The following is an 18,880-nucleotide window of genomic DNA, read 5'->3' on the forward strand; positions in this document are numbered from 1 at the left end:
ACATAAATCTCGTCCCTACCGTCATTTACTAAATCCCTAACAATATCCTAGCCCGCCCTCGGCTCGTTTACACTGCCACCCCATAATCTATTGCTCATGTGCCCCAAATTTGTGTGAGGAATGGCGAAACCACCACTCGCCCACGCCGGGTACCATTCGCCAACACTATGGCTAATCGTCCACTGTACTCGAGCCTCTCCGTGCAGCAATACATTTTCGTCATCACAGCTCGGCTTCGAAAAGCCGAGCAATGCATGCGGGTGGTTGGTCTCCTGTTGGTTGGGTCCGCCCGGCATTTTCGATTCTCGGGAGTAGGCATACTCGGCCCGAGGTTCCAGGCGCCATCCCGGCGCCGAGCCTCCCTGTCTCCGGCACGATGACCCAACCTCCCCCGGCCGGAGCACCGCGCCCACCAGGGGGCGCCTCTCCTACCCCCCCCCCCGTGAACCGTGCCGATCGCCTTTCCCGCCAAGGCGCGGCACCGACCATACAGGGCAGGGCCGGCACGAATCGTGCACGCTGCCACGGCAAAAATCCCCGCCGATCCCCGCTGCACACAAAGCACACCACGCACCGAGGGCTCGTGTCGGCTATACGTCGCCCTAACCGCTCCCTCGGTCTGCGTCGATGCTCGAGCTGCGTTCTCAACACACGCGACCCGTTCCACTCGCACATCGAGGCGCTCCAGTGCCTCCCATACACTCCATGCACTCTGTTACTGCATGCTTTCGTGAACACCACCCAGGCGCACTCGTACCACTCATACACTCTGTAACACACTTTTCCTCCACACACTTCGTCACACAATCGGCCATCGCACACCCTCACGTACACTCTTTTGTTACACACTCAGTAACAACCACGGGTGTGCACTCTCCCGGTACACACCCAATCAGCGCACACTTACCCATGGGTGTGCACTCTCCCGGTACACACCCAATCACACGCTCTGGTGTGCACTCCTGCACACTCTCTTCAACACACTCCGGTGTGCATTCTCCCTCACTCTCGGCCATCGCACACTCTGTGTCACACTCCGTTTCACACTCGGTTTCACACTCTTCCCACATACACTCCATTGTGCATTCTTCCTCGCACTCTGTAACACACTTTCCTGTTGCACACTCGCGCTCCGGTGCCGTTCGCACACGCGCGCCATTCACCCGCGTACATCGCACCACGGACCTTCCACGAGCGCCCAGGTTTCGTCTGGATCCCAAGCGCGCCAAAAATGTTTTCCAGCCAAACACTTTCGTGCCATACACACTCCTACTCACCTTCGGGACCCTCTTCTCCGGCAACCGCACCTGCAAACCTTTATTGGGATTAGCAAGCACGGCATCACAATGTGAACACGAACTTTGTGTGCATTCCATTTCTTTTTCTGGCGATTCAATTTCTAACTCTGCCATCTCTTCGGCCCCAATTTCAACTATACACATTTCTTTGTCTTTATCTAGCTCGACGACCGCCGGTGCACATAAAATTTTATTTTCCAATTTGGCGGCCGTCGGCTTTTCCACACCACGAGTCGCGATTTCTATACCCTCGGTCAACTCGGCCGCGCTCTGCCCAAGCTCGCTCTTCCTGCGTTCCTCACATCGCGTTACCCCGTCGCGTCCCTTTGCGACCTCTTCGCTCAAGTTGCATCTTATGTCTTTCCCTGCCTCTTTTATTTCCTTTTTCGACGCCACCCTCATTTTTCCCAATTCGTTCTTTTGGGTGTCCATTTTGTTTTCCAACCCAATTTTCACCTCGTCCAATTGATCACCCATTTTTTTAATGTCCCGGGTGGATTTGTCCCCCATTTCTTTCAACTGGCCCCCCATTTCTTTCAATTGGCCACCCATTTTGTTTTCCAATTCATCACCCATTTTTTTCATGTCATTCTTTTGGGCGTCAATTATTTCCCTTTTTGATTTGTACCCCATCTCTTTCATTTCTGCTCTCATTGCATTACTTTGCACCACGAAGCATGCTTTGAGTTGCACCATGAAGGTGCCCATATCCATTGGCGCCACGGGCTTGGCTCTCGCCGCCACGTGCGAGGCGCCGCCATTTTCTACCCCTACTGCTGGCCCCTCATCAATGTCCTCCTCTTCCATTTCTCCCAATTCTTCCCGTGGGTCCTGGGTTATCAATTCTTCGTTATCTTCGTTATCGCTTCCGGTCCGGTCTGAAGAGGACGCAGGCGTCACATGCTCGCCGCTTCTTCGACTGGGCCACTGTCTGTGGCTTGCTTTTTTGGTGGTCGTGCGGATTTTTTGGCCATTGAGTCTGCCCTCCGCATAGTCCCGGCTCTGCTCCCTGCTTCGCCTACCCGGCTCCTTCGCCTGCTCGCTGTTTCCTCGGGCACGCTCTCGTGGGTTGTGTCCTTCGCAGCGGTGTGGCGGCGGTTTTCCCGCCGTGATCTTGATTTGTAGCGGCGGCGGTTGATTGCCGCTGCATTTCCCGCTTTGCCGTGATCAACCTTGGCCTCGTGATCGTCTCTTTGCTCCTGTCTGCCCTCTGCTTGGTCCCGACTCTGCTCCTGGCTTCACCTACCTGGCTCCTTCGTCTCCTTCGTTTCCTTGGGCCTGCTCCCGTGCGTTGGGACCATTGTTTCACCTCCTCAACCTTGGCCTCGTGCTCGCCTCTCCACTCCTGCCTGGCATGGCTCTGCGGTACTCCGCCGCAAGGCTCCTTCTGCTCAATACCCGCTCCACCCCATCATGCATCTCTGCCATCAAATCAAATGGACTCCCCCGACGACCCAGGTACATTCACCGTGGCTCCGGTCATAAGTTTGTATATGTACAATCAGGTCACTCCATCCCCGTCCTCTGGTCGGCTCAGCGCACTCCCACTCATCGTCCCAGCGCACCTAGTCACGGCAACGCACAAAATCGCACCTCCTGCCTGCGAACCCTGGCTAAATCACCTGAATTCATCCCCGCTGTTCAAAACAACATCAAGCTCACCCTGTTCAACACCTGGTCCCTCAACAACAAATGCCTCATCCTCAACGACTACATCCTGGATAACAAACTGGACTTTCTCTGTCTCACCGAAACCTGGCAACAACCACTGGACTACTACACGCTCAACCTCACCACACCCAATGGATATTCCTACGTCAATAAACCACGCTCGGAGGGCCGAGGTGGTGGAATTGCCGTTATCCACCGTCAAGACATCAGGACCAGCCTCATCCCCATCGCCTCATCCTCATCCTTTGAACACCTGGCTTTTAAACTCTCTGGTCCCACGCAGTCAGTCATGGCTGTCGTCTACCGCCCTCCCAAACCACACCCATTATTCCTGTCTGACTTCTCCTACTTTCTGACCCAGCTATGTTGCCTCTCCCCCTCAATCCTCCTCCTTGGTGATTTCAATATCCACATGGACTCCACTGACTCCACAATAACCACTGACTTCACTGATTTACTCACCTGCTTTAACCTCACTCAACATGTCAACTTTCCTACGCATATCCATGGTCACATTTTGGACCTTGTCTGCTCCACTGGATTAATTTTGCACCATCTCTCTGGCTCCGACCTCACCCTCTCTGACCACTTAGCCATCACTATGACCATCAACATCCCCACCCCAACACCAAGACATTATCGCACGATCAACTTCCGTAAGCTAAACGCTCTTTCACCTACCTCATTCTCATCCACCCTCTCTGAAAAAATGTCCACTTCTCCCTTCATTGACCTCCACACACCTTCCGACCTCACTGACTACTACAACCACACTCTCTCCTCCTGCCTTGACCAGCTTGCGCCTGTAAAAACCAAAACAGTTTCTTTCACCCATTCTGCTCCCTGGTTTACCCCTGAACTCCGCCTGATGAAAACTCGTGCTCGCCAACTTGAAAGACTCCGCAATAAAACAGGTCTCACAGTTCACTCCCAAGCCTACAAGGACCACCTACAACACTACAAAGATGCCCTCTCCCACGCCCGCTCCGCCTACTACTCTCAAATTATCCACTCTGGCTCCGGAAACCCAAAAGCACTCTTCTCGACAATAAACAAACTCCTCCGCCCCCTGAACAGCACCACCCAGTCATTCACAGTAGACAACTGCATCTCCTTCCTTTCTTTCTTCCAACGCAAAATTGACAACATCTACAACAGCTTGACCACCGCCGCACCCGCTCCCCCTCCAACCACCTGCCCCCCCCTTATCCTGCCTTCCCCTGTCTCAATTCTCCCCGGTCTCCCCTACTGACCTCTCTGAACTCCTCATAGGAATGAAAACTGCCACCTGCACTCTTGACCCCATCCCCTCCAGCTTTGTCAAGGCCTCCCTCCCTGCTCTCTCTCCACTTATCATTGCAACAATAAACTCCTCCCTGTCTACAGGCATCGTCCCACCATCCCTCAAAATTGCTGCTGTTACCCCCATTCTAAAAAAACCTGGTCTAAACCCTGACACCCTAAACAACTTCAGACCCATCTCCAACCTACCCTTTCTGTCGAATGTTTTGGAACGCGCTGTAGCCACTCAACTCAAACATCACCTCTCTGCCAATAACCTGTATGAAACATTCCAATCCGGATCCGCTCCAACCACAGTACTGAAACTGCTCTCCTCAAAATCACCAACGACCTTCTCCTCTCCTCTGACGCTGGCAACCTCAACATTCTCGTCCTCCTCGACCTCAGCGCTGCCTTTGACACCATCGATCACACCATCCTCCTCACCCGACTTGAATCCACCTTTAACGTTACCGGCACTGCCCTCTCTTGGATTAAATCATACCTCTCTGACAGACGCCAGTTCATCTCCATCAATAACTGCAAATCTCCCACTGCTCCCCTCCCCCAAGGTGTCCCCCAAGGTTCAGTTCTTGGCCCCCTCCTCTTCATCCTTTACCTGTCCCCCCTCGGTCACTTAATCCGCCGTCATGGTCTCCAATTCCACTGCTTCGCCGATGACATCCAGCTTTTCATCTCCACCAAGTCCGTCTCCACCGACACCCACTCTATCCTGACAAACTGCATCTCTGAAATAAAATCCTGGCTTCAAATCAACTTCCTCAAACTTAACTGTGATAAATCTGAAATAATCATCATTGGCCCAAAAATGCTCACAAAATCCACCCATAACTTTGCCCTCAACATCGATAGTATCCCAGTATCCACCTCCCCTCTCATCCGGAATCTTTGCGTCATCTTTGACCAAACCCTCTCCTTCGACAAATACACTAAACAGATCACAAAGACAGCCTTCTTTCACCTGAAAAACATCGCCCGTCTCCGCTCATCCCTCTCCTCCACGGCTGCAGAAACCCTCATCCACGCCTTCATCACCTCCCATCTGGACTACTGCAATAGCCTCCTCTATGGTTCACCCTCAACAATCACCAATAAACTCCAATACATTCAGAACTCCGCTGCCCGTCTACTCACCCATTCCCGGACCCGTGACCACATCACCCCCGTCCTTTACAAGCTTCACTGGCTCCCCATCTCCCAGAGAATCCAGTACAAAATCCTCCTCTTGACCTACAAAGCCCTCCATAACCTGGCCCCATCCTACCTGGCTGACCTCCTCTCCAGACACACTCCCACCCGCAACCTCCGCTCTGCTGGTACCAACCTCCTGACCCCCCCCCCCATCCGGACCAAATTCAGATCCTGGGGGGACAGGGCCTTCTCCATCGCTGCTCCCACCCTCTGGAACTCACTACCTCACACCATCAGAGACTCCTCCTCACTCACCACATTCAAAACATCACTCAAGACCCACCTGTTCAGCACTGCATTCAACATTCAACCCACAGCATTTAACCCCTGACTATCACTTCTCCTTCTCCCTCCTTTTGCTTTAAATATTTCCCTATTGATTCTTGTCTTTTTGCAATGGTTGTTTTCATGTTTTGTTATGCATTATGTTTTGCACTCTGTCAAAGCGCCTTTGGGCTTCATGAAAAGCGCTATACAAAATAAATGAATTATTATTATTATTATCTACCTCCTCTTCTACCCTCACCGGCATTCGACCGCTTTGCCTAGCCATGGCACGAATTTAATTTTTGGATTTTACAACTAAATTTCGGTCGCTCGTAATTTGAGTGCATTAAGCGCACTTCGGGTCCTAATCCAAACTCCTGACACCAATTGTTGCGGCCAATATGTACAATTGGTGTCCAAAATTAGGTCTAACAAATTTCGTCCCAGGTTCCAAATGCCCTCTCCTGACTACCAATTGTTGTGGATCTGTCGCCGGCCTTCTCCCCTTATCAAGGGGGGATTAATCCCCTTGTCTTTACTGACCTGGCATGACCCGAGACCTATTACGTCCCTTCCGGACAGCGCTAAATAGGGTTTCAGGACCAAATTCGCTGTTACCTAAGTACTAGCGCTGCCCTGGAAGCGAGGAAATAAGCCTCGCACGAACCATGTGTGATGGTGATACGCTGAGCGGTTTGCGTACACGTGATCTGCGCTATTATTAGTTACTATACCCGATTGGAGCGATCTTATTCGTACCACACTTAGTCAATGGAGAAATCACAAAGGCGTTTCGATTGGAAAGGAAAAGAAGAACAAATATGTTTAATTATGATTGCACGTATTTACAGCTCAGGACGAAGAGACACAGGGAAATCCTTAACAGTCTTACTCTTAATACCCCAGGACAAATGGGCCCGTCTCACACACACACTCACACGGGGATTGCTGATGAGCAGGATGATGTTCACCAGCTCCGCGGTGGTCGTACAGGCTCGGCTCCGTCTCACTCTCCACGGTCCCCGGCACGTCCAACGAAGATGGAGCTAGGCGAAAGCAGGACCGCGTATCGTGTCGCTCGAACAAAACGGGTAATCTCGGGGCGAACGGTATAGGGCGGACTTTGGTGCGACTGGCGGTTATTCACTTGCTTATTCACTTATTATTCCTTTATTCATTTATTGTATGTTTTGTGTGCCCGTTTGTTTTTTTTGTGATTGATGTTAGCTCTTACACGAACCTCGATCTTGTATACAGTTATGGCTGCGTTCACTCGCGTGGCCGAAATGCGCTATCTTCGTTACCGGTGCATCTGGCTGCGCCCGCATACATGTACGGCCAACGCCTCTTCCTCTATCCCCTGGCGCGCACGTTCTATTGCGAGGGTCAAAGTTCAACAATCGGCGAGTGATGCAAATTCTCTGGCACAGTCCTTTCTCCTCAAGTCCTATCGCGCCACTGGTGCAAGTCAAGTCCTTTCGAGGGCTTTTCATATGGGCTTATATAGACCCGCCCCGCGAACCTTCTGGAACTCACCAGACTCTCTTCCCCACGCCCTCTCACGCCATGCGGCTCAAGCTCTGATTGGCTGGTTCATTCTTACCACCCCCACTGCTGCCGCACCGAGCTCAACCCTCCTGCACCTTTCGAGGCCTACCTCGTGTTACTCGACTAGTGGACAGCCAAATGGGGCGTGGGATGGATTGCGCCCATAGAGGTAGAATGGAGGTTGGAGCAAAATGAATGTAGGGCCTATTCTCCTGTTTTTACACAACGCAGGTACTAAGAGGGGAAATGGCCTTTTCTTCCACATACTAAGACATAACTATACTACAAATGGGCCTATATGTTGCTCGTGTGACTAACTATGGGGGGCAAACCTTTAACCTTTAATGACTTCAATGTGCCAATCTCAAAACCGCGGCAATATATATATATATATACACCGGACGGACAGACAAACGCTGTTCCATACGGGATTGCTACGCCTTTAAAAAAATCTGTAAGTTTAGCGCCCTTAATGCAATCTTATACACTACCTTAATTTACATATCCAAGTACAGAGAGAGCGGAAACTTCACTCCTTCATTCTTCTTTACTCCCGCCTCTGGAACAAACTCCCTCACTCTCTTCAATTCCACTCCTCCCTCCAGGTCTTTAAAACAGCTGTTCACCACCATCTCTTATCTTCCCCCATCCAAAACCTTGATCTTTTCTACCCCCGTTAATTCACCCCAAATCCACTTTTTGTTTTTGAAATACCGACTTCTTTCCTGGAAGTTCTAGCAGTGTCGATGCGTTTGATACTTCTCCCCCCCCCCCTTCCCATGCCTCCTCCCCCCCACCCCTTCCCATGCCTCCTCCCCCCCACCCCTTCCCATGCCTCCTCCCCCCAAGCCCTCTCCCCACAGATCTCCCAATGTCCCTGTTCTCTGCTGTTGTACTTGTGTGCTTCCCTCTCTCTCCCCATCTTGTCTCCCACTCCCTTTATTGTATGTTTTGTGTGCCCGTTTGTTTTTTTTGTGATTGATGTTAGCTCTTGCACGAACCTCGATCTTGTATACAAAAAAAAAAAAAAATTATTAATTGAATATATCTCTGTCGTTCTTGATGCCTGTGCCTAGATCTACAGTCATCTGTATACCCCACAACAAACAGACACGACTCTTCCTGACGCTCCTGTACCTGCGCTTGTCTTCGTGAGCATTGCGAGACTTTTATCTCTTCTGGATTCGGAAAGGAGCCTTTCTTTCCCTTTGTTGTTCCAGCAATATCTGACTTGGTCTTCATGTGACGTCAGTGAAACAACACAGATGGTTCATCTATTACGTACGGAGTGAACCACTGTCTCTTCACCGCTCGCCGAGCTGCTTGCAAAGCGGTTGCTGCGGAACGGCAAGCTTGGAAACTGACTAAGTAATATCAAGCGACTTGGTAACGGAACAAGAATCTTGGGTTTTCTTTTAAAATTCGACCGATTCCGATTAATCAAAGGAACGTTAAACTTGTTTTGTACAGTGTACTTCCGGATCAGCGATACACGTGGAGACGACGAGGTGGAACCGAACGTGGTGTTCCCTCGTAGTGAGTGTCATGGACCAAGACCCCTCGAGCTGCGCCCACGATCCGAGCTCCTCGGACTACAAGTCGGGCGATGATGGAGGGAACAGAGGACGTCCGGGAGGAGATGCTGGGATCTGTGGGTTCAGGATCCTGGACGTTCAGAACCTTCGTGATGGAGATGACGTCAAGGACCAGGGACCAGGTATGGAGTTTCCTCGTGCTTGTTAACAATTCTTTCATGGGTGATCTATTTCTTATGTACGCACGGAGGATACGAAATTGAGCAGAGCACCCACTTGGAAGGAAGGAAATAACCTCGTAGCAAACACAACGCAATAAGTACAGGAGGTTCGAGTATTGTGCACCGCTCCTCCTTTCCTGTTCCCTCTCCAGGCACTGCATGACGTCATCGCATGGCACCGAAAGGGAGCACTCGGTTTTCACTTTTGTTTGTCTATCAATCGCCCACAGATCACAATTTTAAACCGATCGTCACAAAACTTCATCAGATGGTAGAGTTGGTCATAAGGAAGAAGCCTATTCATTTTGAGGTCAAAGGTCAACTTGAGGTCAAATTTCCAAAAATCGTAATTTTTCATCCGATTGACTTGAAAGCTCAACAGCATTTGCAGATTGAGTCACTAAATTGGGAAACCAACTATTTTTGAGGTCAAAAGGTCAAATGTCAACTCAAGGTCAAACTTCCAAAATCATCAATTTTCATCCGATTGACTTGAAAACTTAACAGCATTTGCATAGTTAATCACTGAATTGGGAAGACAAGTATTTTTGAGGTCGGTAAACTCTAGGTCAAGCTTCTAAAATCATCAATTTTCATCTGAAAAATCGTCACTTTTCATCCGATTGACTTGAAAGTTACAATTGTAGAGTGCCTCGTTGAATTGGCACACCAAATATTTTTAAGGTCAAAATGTCAAAGGTCAAAACTAGGTCAAACTGCCAAAATCATCAATTTTAATCGGAAAAATCATCAATTTTCATCCGATTGACTTGGTAATCAAACAGCATTTGCATAGTGCCTCACTGAATTGGGAAACCAAGTATTTTTGAGGTCAAAAGGTCAAAGGTAAACTCTAGGTCAGACTTCTAAAGTCATTAATTTTCATCTGAAAAACCATCCATTTTCATCCCATTGACCCGAGCTTTGATCAAGACCGTCAATTTTAATCTTGATGAAATTGACAATTTGATGGATCAATGGCAACCTTTTTTTGGGGGGTGTGGGTGGATTTTGCAAGTATCATGCTCTGCATGACGTCTTCTTGTTTGTTTGTTTTTTGGTTGTTACTTGCAAAATCGAAGATTTTTCAAGTATACTGGTCGGTTGAGTTTGTTATTTTGTCTGTCTGTTTGTCACTCGCCTACAGTTCATAATTTTAAACCGATCAACACAACAGTTTTTTTTTCTTTTTTCTTTTTTTTTGTATACAGAATCGAGGCTCGTGAAAGAGCTAACATTTATCACACAAACAAATCAAACAGACAAACAAAATATATAAAAAGAGGGAGCGGTAGACAAGATGGGGAGAGAAGGGGAAGCACACAAACAACATTTGAGAGCAGGGACATCGGGAGATGTGTGGGAGGGAGAGGGCTTGGGGGGAGGAGGCGTGGGAAGGGGGTGGGGCGGGGGGGGGGGGGGGGTGGGAGAAGTATAAAATACAAGGACACCAAGGACTTCCAGGAAAGAAGTTGGTATTTCAAAAAAAGTGGATTTGGGGTGAAATTAGCGGGGGTAGAAAAGATCAAGGTTTTCGATGGGGGAAGATAAGAGATGGTGGTGAACAGCTGTTTTAAAGACCTGGAGGGAGGAGTAGGATTGAAGAGAGTGAGGGAGTTTGTTCCAGGCGGGAGAAAAGAGGAGTGAAGATGAGCAGAGAGTCTTGATTTTGGCAGTTTAACCATAAGAGGGTTGCAGGCAGATCTTGTGCGACCTGTAGGAATATTTGGGGGACAGAGCCCAGAGAGAGCTGGGGGGGAAAGGCCGGAGAGTAGTCGGTAGAAGACGGAAAGACCACCAACCTGCCTGTGGTGAGTGAGTGAAAGGCCCTTGGAGTTAGCTTCATCGCGGGAGATTCCAATGATTCTGAACGCTTTGGTTTCAAAAGCGTGAAGACGAGCTTGGTGTGAGGCAGGAGCACCAGCCTAGAGGGGAGAGCAGTATTCCATTAAGCTGTGGATGAAAGCCTTGTATGTGGTGAGGAGCTCAGGTGTGCCAAGGAAGGACTTCGCACGACGGAGGATGCCCAGTCGGCGACTGGCTTTGGAGGCCAAATTTGAAATGTGGTTTTCCCAGGAAAGATCATGGCAGATAGTGAGGCCCAAAAGCTTGAGTGCCAGAACTTCTTGGAGAGGATTATTCAGAAAGTGGATGGGAGGGTTGTCCAGTCGGTCTTTTCGGAGAGACATCGTAAGAGTGTGAGATTTGTCAGGATTGAAAGACATGTTCCACTTGTTTGCCCAGTCTGTGATTTTGTCCAGGTCTGCAGAGAGTGAGGAGGCTGCAGACTGTCGATCTGAGGGATGAGGAATGGAGCGACAGAGAGTAGAGTCATCAGCAAAGAGATAGAGAGGATTTTCAAGAGAGTCAGAGAGATCATTGATGAAGACCAGAAATAGCACAGGGCCCAGAACACTGCCTTGGGGAACTCCAGCTTGAACAGGAAGAGGAGATGAGAGAAACCCATTCAGGGCCACACGTTGACTATGACGAGAGAGGAAGTCCGCCAGCCAAAATTGATCACTTCACAAAATTGTAGAGTTGTTCATTAGGAAGAGGCCTCTTGATTTGGAGATCAAATGTCAACATAGGCCAAAGGTCACCAACTCTATCGGATTTCTAAAATCATCACTGTGCATCCGATTGACTTGAAATTTGAAGAGGGTTTACATATCAGACCACTGAATTCAACCACAAATTATCCTTGAGGTCAACATCGGCCAAAAGGTCAGCATAGGCCAAAAGCACAACATAGGCAAACGCCCAACAAAAGTTCTTCAGGTGCAATTTTCTAAAATTCTCAATTTTCATAGGATTGACTTGGAATTTACATATCATGTCACTCAATTCAACCACCAATTATTTTGAGGTCAACATAGACCATAAGGTCAACACAGGCCAAAGGTCAACAACTTATTTTCGGGACTTTGCTAGTATTGTGCTATGCATGACATATTTATTGTTTGTTTGTCTGTTTACTTGTTTGTCTGTGAACATGATATCTCAAAGTTGTGCACAAATTCAGACTACATTTCGTGGAGAGTTTGGGTATGTGACAATGATGAATGGCTTCCATTTTGGTGAAGATCTGGATCCGGATGCATGAATTTTTTAATTTTTAAAGTGATTCTTCACCATTGAGAGATGGGGCCAAAAACAATAATTGCATGATACTTCCAAAAGTTGTGGTCGGATTCAGACGAATCTTGGTGGATGAGTTGGTTTGGCGACGAGAAAAAAAACCAAAAAAAAAACCACCTTTAGAGGCCATTTTTCCCCGCAAAGCGGGGGTTGGCCTTTTTCGGGAACCGTGGTTGTTGTTGTTTTTTTTGGTCCCCTTTTTGAAGCAATGTTTTACGGCCGGATGCCCTTCCTGACGCCAACCCTTTTTGCCGCCTTTAACGACAAACAGGGAATTACCAGTGAACTGGTACTCAATTTGCCGACCTCGGAAGGATGACAGGCTGAGTCAACCCCCCTGGCGTTAATTCAGCGATCGACAGGGATTCGAACCCAGGATCCTAGGATTCTAAGCCGGCACCCTAGCCGCTAGCCCAACACCAGGGTTAGTTTGGCGACCAGAACAAGCTGATTATATTTTGGGGGTCCGGATCCAAATCCGACCTATCAGTGGGCCACAAAACGTAAACTGTTCAGCCTTTTGGAGGTATGCGCTCTATCGAGTGCCCTTATAGTTGTGATTGTGTTCGATAATACCTTGTGCTTTGTTTGAAGCATGTTTTGTTTCCCTGCAGATCCCATTGTAGTGGTGAAGGTCGAACCTGTACCTCCAAATGATTCTCCCTCACAAGGTAATAATCCAAAATAACATAGTACAGTACAAGTTAAGTTCAAAGTAATCGGAATTGTGATGGGTTTTTACTTATATTTAAATGTTTGTTTGTTTTTTTATCCATCTTTGGCTTGCCTTCCGCTAAATTTCAAACATGTTCGGAATTTCAAACATATTTTCAAACATACATGTACATATTTTACTCAAAATGCAAAGTAGTAAATGTGCAGCAATCAAGCCAAATTAGCCCGATATACTTTTGTCGTAGGAACAAACTATTTTGCAATGGGCCATCCCAAGTCAACTCCAGGCCAGGTGTGCAGCATATTGAGGAGAACAGGTGGTGTCATGATTGAAAATGAGACAGAGAGTGCAAAATATTAACAGTTTGGGCCTAAAGATCCTGGAAACAAGGAAAGGTGCAATATTACGTCTGTTGTCAATTTTGTCATGATTGGATCTTAACGGTTCTTGTCACCCACCATAAAAGGTCACCCACTGATGTTAAATTGAATAAATGCCTCCAAATTAATCCCCATGCAAATTGTCTTTTTGACCCTGTTACAATGATTCTTTAGGCCTCAGTCACACTTGATCGTACGATTTCTGGATCGTGCGATTGATGGCAATCTGGCCGAGGTAGGACCAATCGTCAATGTTTGCTCCGCTCTCCATTTGTGATCGCAAACAGCGATTGGTCTTAGGGGTCATCGTACGATTGGTGGTACGTGTGGTTGTGCAATCACCAACGATTGGAGAAGATCAATCGCAAGATCAATCGTAGGTAATCGTGCGAATAGTGATGGCGATCAGCGACCAATCGTACGGTCAATCGTGGCGACTTGCGACCGCTCGGCCAATCAATCGTGGCGACCTGCAAACGCTCGCACTACCGATCATGAGGTTGAACGACAGGTGGCACCACCAATCGTCAGGTGGCAGGACCAGTAGCACGACCAATCGTGCGACTACTTGACCCGCGATCATACACGACTGGTGGTGTGTCCATGCGCGACTGGTGGTACGACCATGTAAGACCTGTCTGCAACCTCTTACGATTTGGAATCGCAGGTCAGAAGTTTTGATCATGACCATCGACCTTGCTGCGACTGATTTTGCTCTGGCGATCACCCACGACCTCTGCGACCAGTCGCGCGCTCTTTCTACGATTTGCCCACGATTCACAAAATTTTCGGTCGCAGCTAGGTCGTAACCTGGTCGCAGGCCCGGTGTGACTGGGGCTTTACAAGTGATTGTTCGGTCGTTTATTTTGTTCAGTGCATGGTTATCACTTATTTTTATATATGACTGTAATGTTTGTTTAGGCTAGATGTTGATTTCAAAAGTTGAGTAGAGTAAAAAGGGGACAAGTGGAAATGGTTCATGAGTGGTCCATTTCAATGACAAAGTGGAACCTGAGGAAGAGGAATCTCGTTTTACCGTGGGGTCAACTGTGCCGTGGTGGTGTGTCGGTGAATTCTCGTGTGTGGAATATGCCATTGTTCTGGTTGAACATCAATTTATCAGAGAACCTTGTGTTTTGTGACAGTTTCTTACTTTTCTCATGTCATGGTTTATGGTGCTGCAGATGTTTACGGTCAGCTGAAGGTGAAACTGGAACCTTTTGATCATTGTTCTTCACAAGGTATGTCTAGAACTACAATACGATATCGGACCTAGAAATATTAAATTGTTCAGGATGCATACGAAATTAGTGATAACCTTTGGTTAGGCGTGATAAATTAGTGATATAAACATAACTAGAAAGAGCAATCAGAGATTGCAGACCCTCGCCAGGATGTGTTTTCAGTGTTTTTTAAGGCTTTTGTGTTAAAACAAATATGGCGGCCGAACCACGTGTCCGATGACGTCATCAATTTTTTTTCTCCACCAATTTATCCTGAGATGACGCTCAAGAAATTTCATCTTGATCTGATGAAGTTTTGTACTTGTAGAATTATGATGTCATAACAGAGGCACCTATGACATCATCATTAACATATTTTATTCCCCATGGAGAGTTCTTTACAATGAGCCATGTCTCAATTTTTTCTATGCAGTGCTTTCAGAGATGTAGGGGTGCAATTTTTTTCGGTTTTTCCAAGATGGCGCCCACAGCGCGTGACCTATGACATCATAATAATTATAAAAAATATACAGGAGGAGGTGCACCTATGTTGAAAATTTCCTGTCAATCGGACCAATGGTTGCAGAGAAAATCATATTTATTCTGTGCGGACAAACAAACGGACTCAAATGCAATACCCTCTCCTTAGGCGAGGGTAATAATACAGTACTTAGCACATTATTCCATCAGAATCACGATGTGATTTTAAACAATCGGACATGACATTGATTGAGCTCTTGACATGTAGCCTTTTAGAGATGTTCATTGTCATTGCTGTTTGAGTTTTAGTTCTCATCTCATACGAGTCCAGATTGGGACAACATCCTCCCCTATGGAAGTATGACGTCGACAAAGCATTGTCAATCAAATCAACCGGATTGTTTCCAAACAAAAGGTCACCACCTTGGATGTGGCATTGTTGCTTATTTTGAGATGCCTTAAGGAGGAAAATGACAAGGATCGGGACGCGATGGACAAAAAGCACCATTTTCTAATCAAAGCACCGCATGGCTTAATGATTGAAAAAAAGTCATACTCCAAAAAAATTGATAACTGGAAGGGTCCAAGATGACCAATGTCTTTCAACCTTTTCTCCATCATGAACAACAAAAAGTTCAGATATTAGAATTTTCTGGGACAAGTATGTACAAAGCAGTATGAAGGATTCAACTCGACAAAAGTGAGGTGCCGGTGTGCGTAGGAAGGTGACACATCAGACTAAAATGCCAGATAACACAAAACTTTCAAAATGATGTATTTCTGCCCTGATTTCTCAACACACAAGCGCAGAAACCCAAACGACGAAGTAAATCAGGGTGGCCAGACATCTTCCGTGCCTCCCAGAAAAGGATTGTAGAATGAAACGACAAAAAAAACCTTTTAAAGAAGCTGAAAGTACTTGTAAGCGTACCTGCAACAAAGGAGTGTGCCTCTCGACAATGAAGCAGTTGGAGAACTGTCCAAAGAGTTGATACATTGCAGTCCGTATTGCAAAAACTCCCGGCGATGTGTGCCTGTGAAAGGCCGAAGATGGTGCGTTCTAACCAAACCTTCATGCTTGCTAACATCAATGGGAAGGTCATATATGGGGTTCCGTCATGCACAGTGTAAGTTTTAAATGAATCTATGAATCATGTTTGGGAGAAGGGGGAGGGTGGTGGGAGTGGGAGTTCTATGGACTGTGAGGGCAGTTACAAGGATATATACAGTGGCCTGCAAAACTATTCACCCCCCCTCCAAAGTTTTCACATTTTGATGCCACCTGAGCTTAATTCATGATGCTTTCAAATGAAACTTAATATATATAGAGTCTTCACAAACTACTCCAAAGTGATAAAGCTAAAAAATGCAGATAAAATGTGAATCAAAGGGAGGTGCAAAGCACCCCTCCCTTTTTATAAGAGAGCGTTTCTCTGTATGCAGCTTTAACATAGGGACTGAAAATATGTTTCTCGGCTTCTACTGGACAAAATCGGCTGCAGGTTTGTACGTTGAGGTAATATGTTCCAAATTTCAGCAACGCCGTTTATGCATTCTTGAGTTTTATTTTAAAAACCCTTGAAATCATGTTGGTGTCTGTCTGTCCATCCGACCGTCCACCCAAAATGTGTTGGCGCTCATATCTCAAGGGCTATACATTGAAACTAGAAGCTGAAACTTGGAATATACATCAGCCAATAGATCTAGTTAATGGCTTTCAAAACAAATTCCACCTAAGTGCCATCGTTTTGGCTTTAAAATTAAATATATATAAAAATATATGCATACTTTATAACTCTTCAAAATGTTATTACTCAAATCGAATGTGCTGGATTAATGGCCTAATGGATAAGGCATCAGCCTCCCAAGCTGGGGAGTGCAGGTTCAAGTCCCATCTGGGTTGAATAATTTTTCTTCTTCTTACTTTTTGAAGTATTTTATATCATCTTGAATATAATCAAAGGGAGGCGCAAAGTACCCCTCCCTTTATATGGGATTGTTTCTCTGTATGCAACTTTAACATGGGGACTGAAAATTCGTTTGTTAGCTTCTACTGGTATATTATATTTATATATATATTGTTACGGACCGCGGATTAGATGTTATTTTGACCGAGCGGTGGTGTAACCGCGGCCGAACAGTTATTCCCCTAACTAAAACCCGATTTACCCCAAACTTTGGCCGTATCGCGCCGCAGCTGCTCAATCTGGAAAACTCTAAAGCGACTGAATGCAAAGAGGAAGAAGACGTACAGAAGAGTAACTGGGTTTATTATTATTCACACATATAAGCAAAAAGAAAGCAGTCACGTTTATTTACAGGGACATGAGACGCAGGTGACACAGTGAAATCTTTAGCTTATCTAACAGGCTTACTTACTACCCAGGGACAAGACAAAAGACAGACTACGAACACACTTACACGGGGAATGATGATAGGGATGGCAGGTGGATGGCTGGCAGGATAGGGAGGTCCAACTGGTCCTGCAGCACGATCGGCTCGTTGGGCAGCCGCCGTTCCTTCGCGGCCCTGCTCCAAACTGCCGTCCAGGCCCCACGCTGCTGTGGCTGCAGTTTCGGTGGCTCGAGCTGCTGTAGAGGCAGTTTCGGTGGCTCAAGCTGCTGTAGATGCAGTTTCGGTGGCTCAAGCTGCTGTAGATGCAGTTTCGGTGGCTCAAGCACGCAGCTCAGCTCTGACGCCCCAGCTCTTGTCTCCTCCCTCCTTGTCTCAACTCTGTCAAAGCTCATCTCCTTCGACCCAGCTCTTGTCTCCTCCCTCCTTGTCTCAACTCTGTCAAAGCTCATCTCCTCGGGGAACGCCCCGCCGCGGGTTATATAGGCCCCGCCCCTCAACCTTTGCGAACCTCCCCCAAACGTTCTCTCTCCGCCCTCTCAAGCCAAACCCCTTGTTCATGGTTGGTCGAGTGGGGCTGGCTCACTCCTCCCCTCTCTGACGAGGTGGGGACCCGCCTTTCTTCCCCAACCCTGCCTCGTGGCCAATGGTGGTTGAAGAGAAAACCGCCCAAACTGCAGTTGGCCATCGAAATTAAATGAAAGGGGACCTATTCTTATTTCACTTGGTACAATGGAGTATTTAAGTTAATGGGAGACACAGCCTTACCCTAAGACACATAATAAGATATAAGCTATCGAACAGGGGTATTCTATGATTGGCTGACGTGGATGCTTTATGGACTAATTACCGAGACGCCCTTTTTACCTTTACACAACTCCGGAGGCAGGAGGCGCAGAATAAACAATAATAATAATAAAGCACACAATAAAAAAAAATACAATCCTCATATCCGCAACAATATATATATATAGAAATATACATATATACACACGTTATCCCGCTTTAAAATATATATATTTTAATTCTATCTGCTGGCTCAATGGCCTAATGGATAAAGCACAAGACTTCCAAGCTGGGGATTGTGGGTACGAATCCTGTCTGGGTTGAATATTTTTCCCCTTACTTTTTCACGTCTTTTACATTGTCTTGAATAAAGTCTTGTATGATGAACAAATGCATTTTGTTCGTATTTAAAATGTATCTTGTGAAAAATGCCAGGGGCATAGAAACGGCCCCTTTATATGGGATGTGCCATGTGGAAAACTATAGAAAAGAAGGGACATTCAAAAAAAATCTTTTCTGCATGCTGTACTACCCTTGTGTTCTTAGGAGGAATCAAGTAATGCTCTAGAAAAGTTCAGATAAAGGGGCGCCCTACATCTGGCAAATAAAATACATTTGCTTACTTCTTCATGCAGCTGTATGAATGAAATTGGCACCCCTTTATATGAAGGTGTAAAGCTGGTAAAGATCGATCCAAAAAGACTCATAGCAGTCATTGCTGCAAAAAGTGCTTCCAACAAGTACTGACCTAAGGGGCTGAATACTTTTGGAACCACTGAATTTTGATTTGTACATGGTTTTTGCAGGTT

General features: G+C 46.9%; 1 protein-coding gene across 2 annotated transcripts in view; it reads left to right on the forward strand.

Annotated features, from left to right (window-relative positions):
* The first annotated feature begins 8,753 nt into the window (after window positions 1-8,753).
* Window positions 8,754-18,880, forward strand: part of LOC137427822 (uncharacterized) — a 28,122-nt gene continuing 17,995 nt past the window's right edge. The window contains exons 1-3 of one of the 2 annotated variants that reach the window (XM_068117575.2): window positions 8,754-8,994; window positions 12,789-12,845; window positions 14,415-14,471. In XM_068117575.2, the coding sequence (XP_067973676.1) occupies window positions 8,823-8,994; window positions 12,789-12,845; window positions 14,415-14,471 (286 nt within the window). In that variant the 5' untranslated portion in view covers window positions 8,754-8,822. The remainder of the gene's footprint in view (window positions 8,995-12,788; window positions 12,846-14,414; window positions 14,472-18,880) is intronic. The other variant, XM_078777731.1, reaches the window with a different exon arrangement.

The sequence above is a fragment of the Myxine glutinosa genome, chromosome 5, assembly GCF_964187855.1.
Source record: "Myxine glutinosa chromosome 5, kmMyxGlut1.1, whole genome shotgun sequence".
Lineage (NCBI taxonomy): Eukaryota > Metazoa > Chordata > Myxini > Myxiniformes > Myxinidae > Myxine > Myxine glutinosa.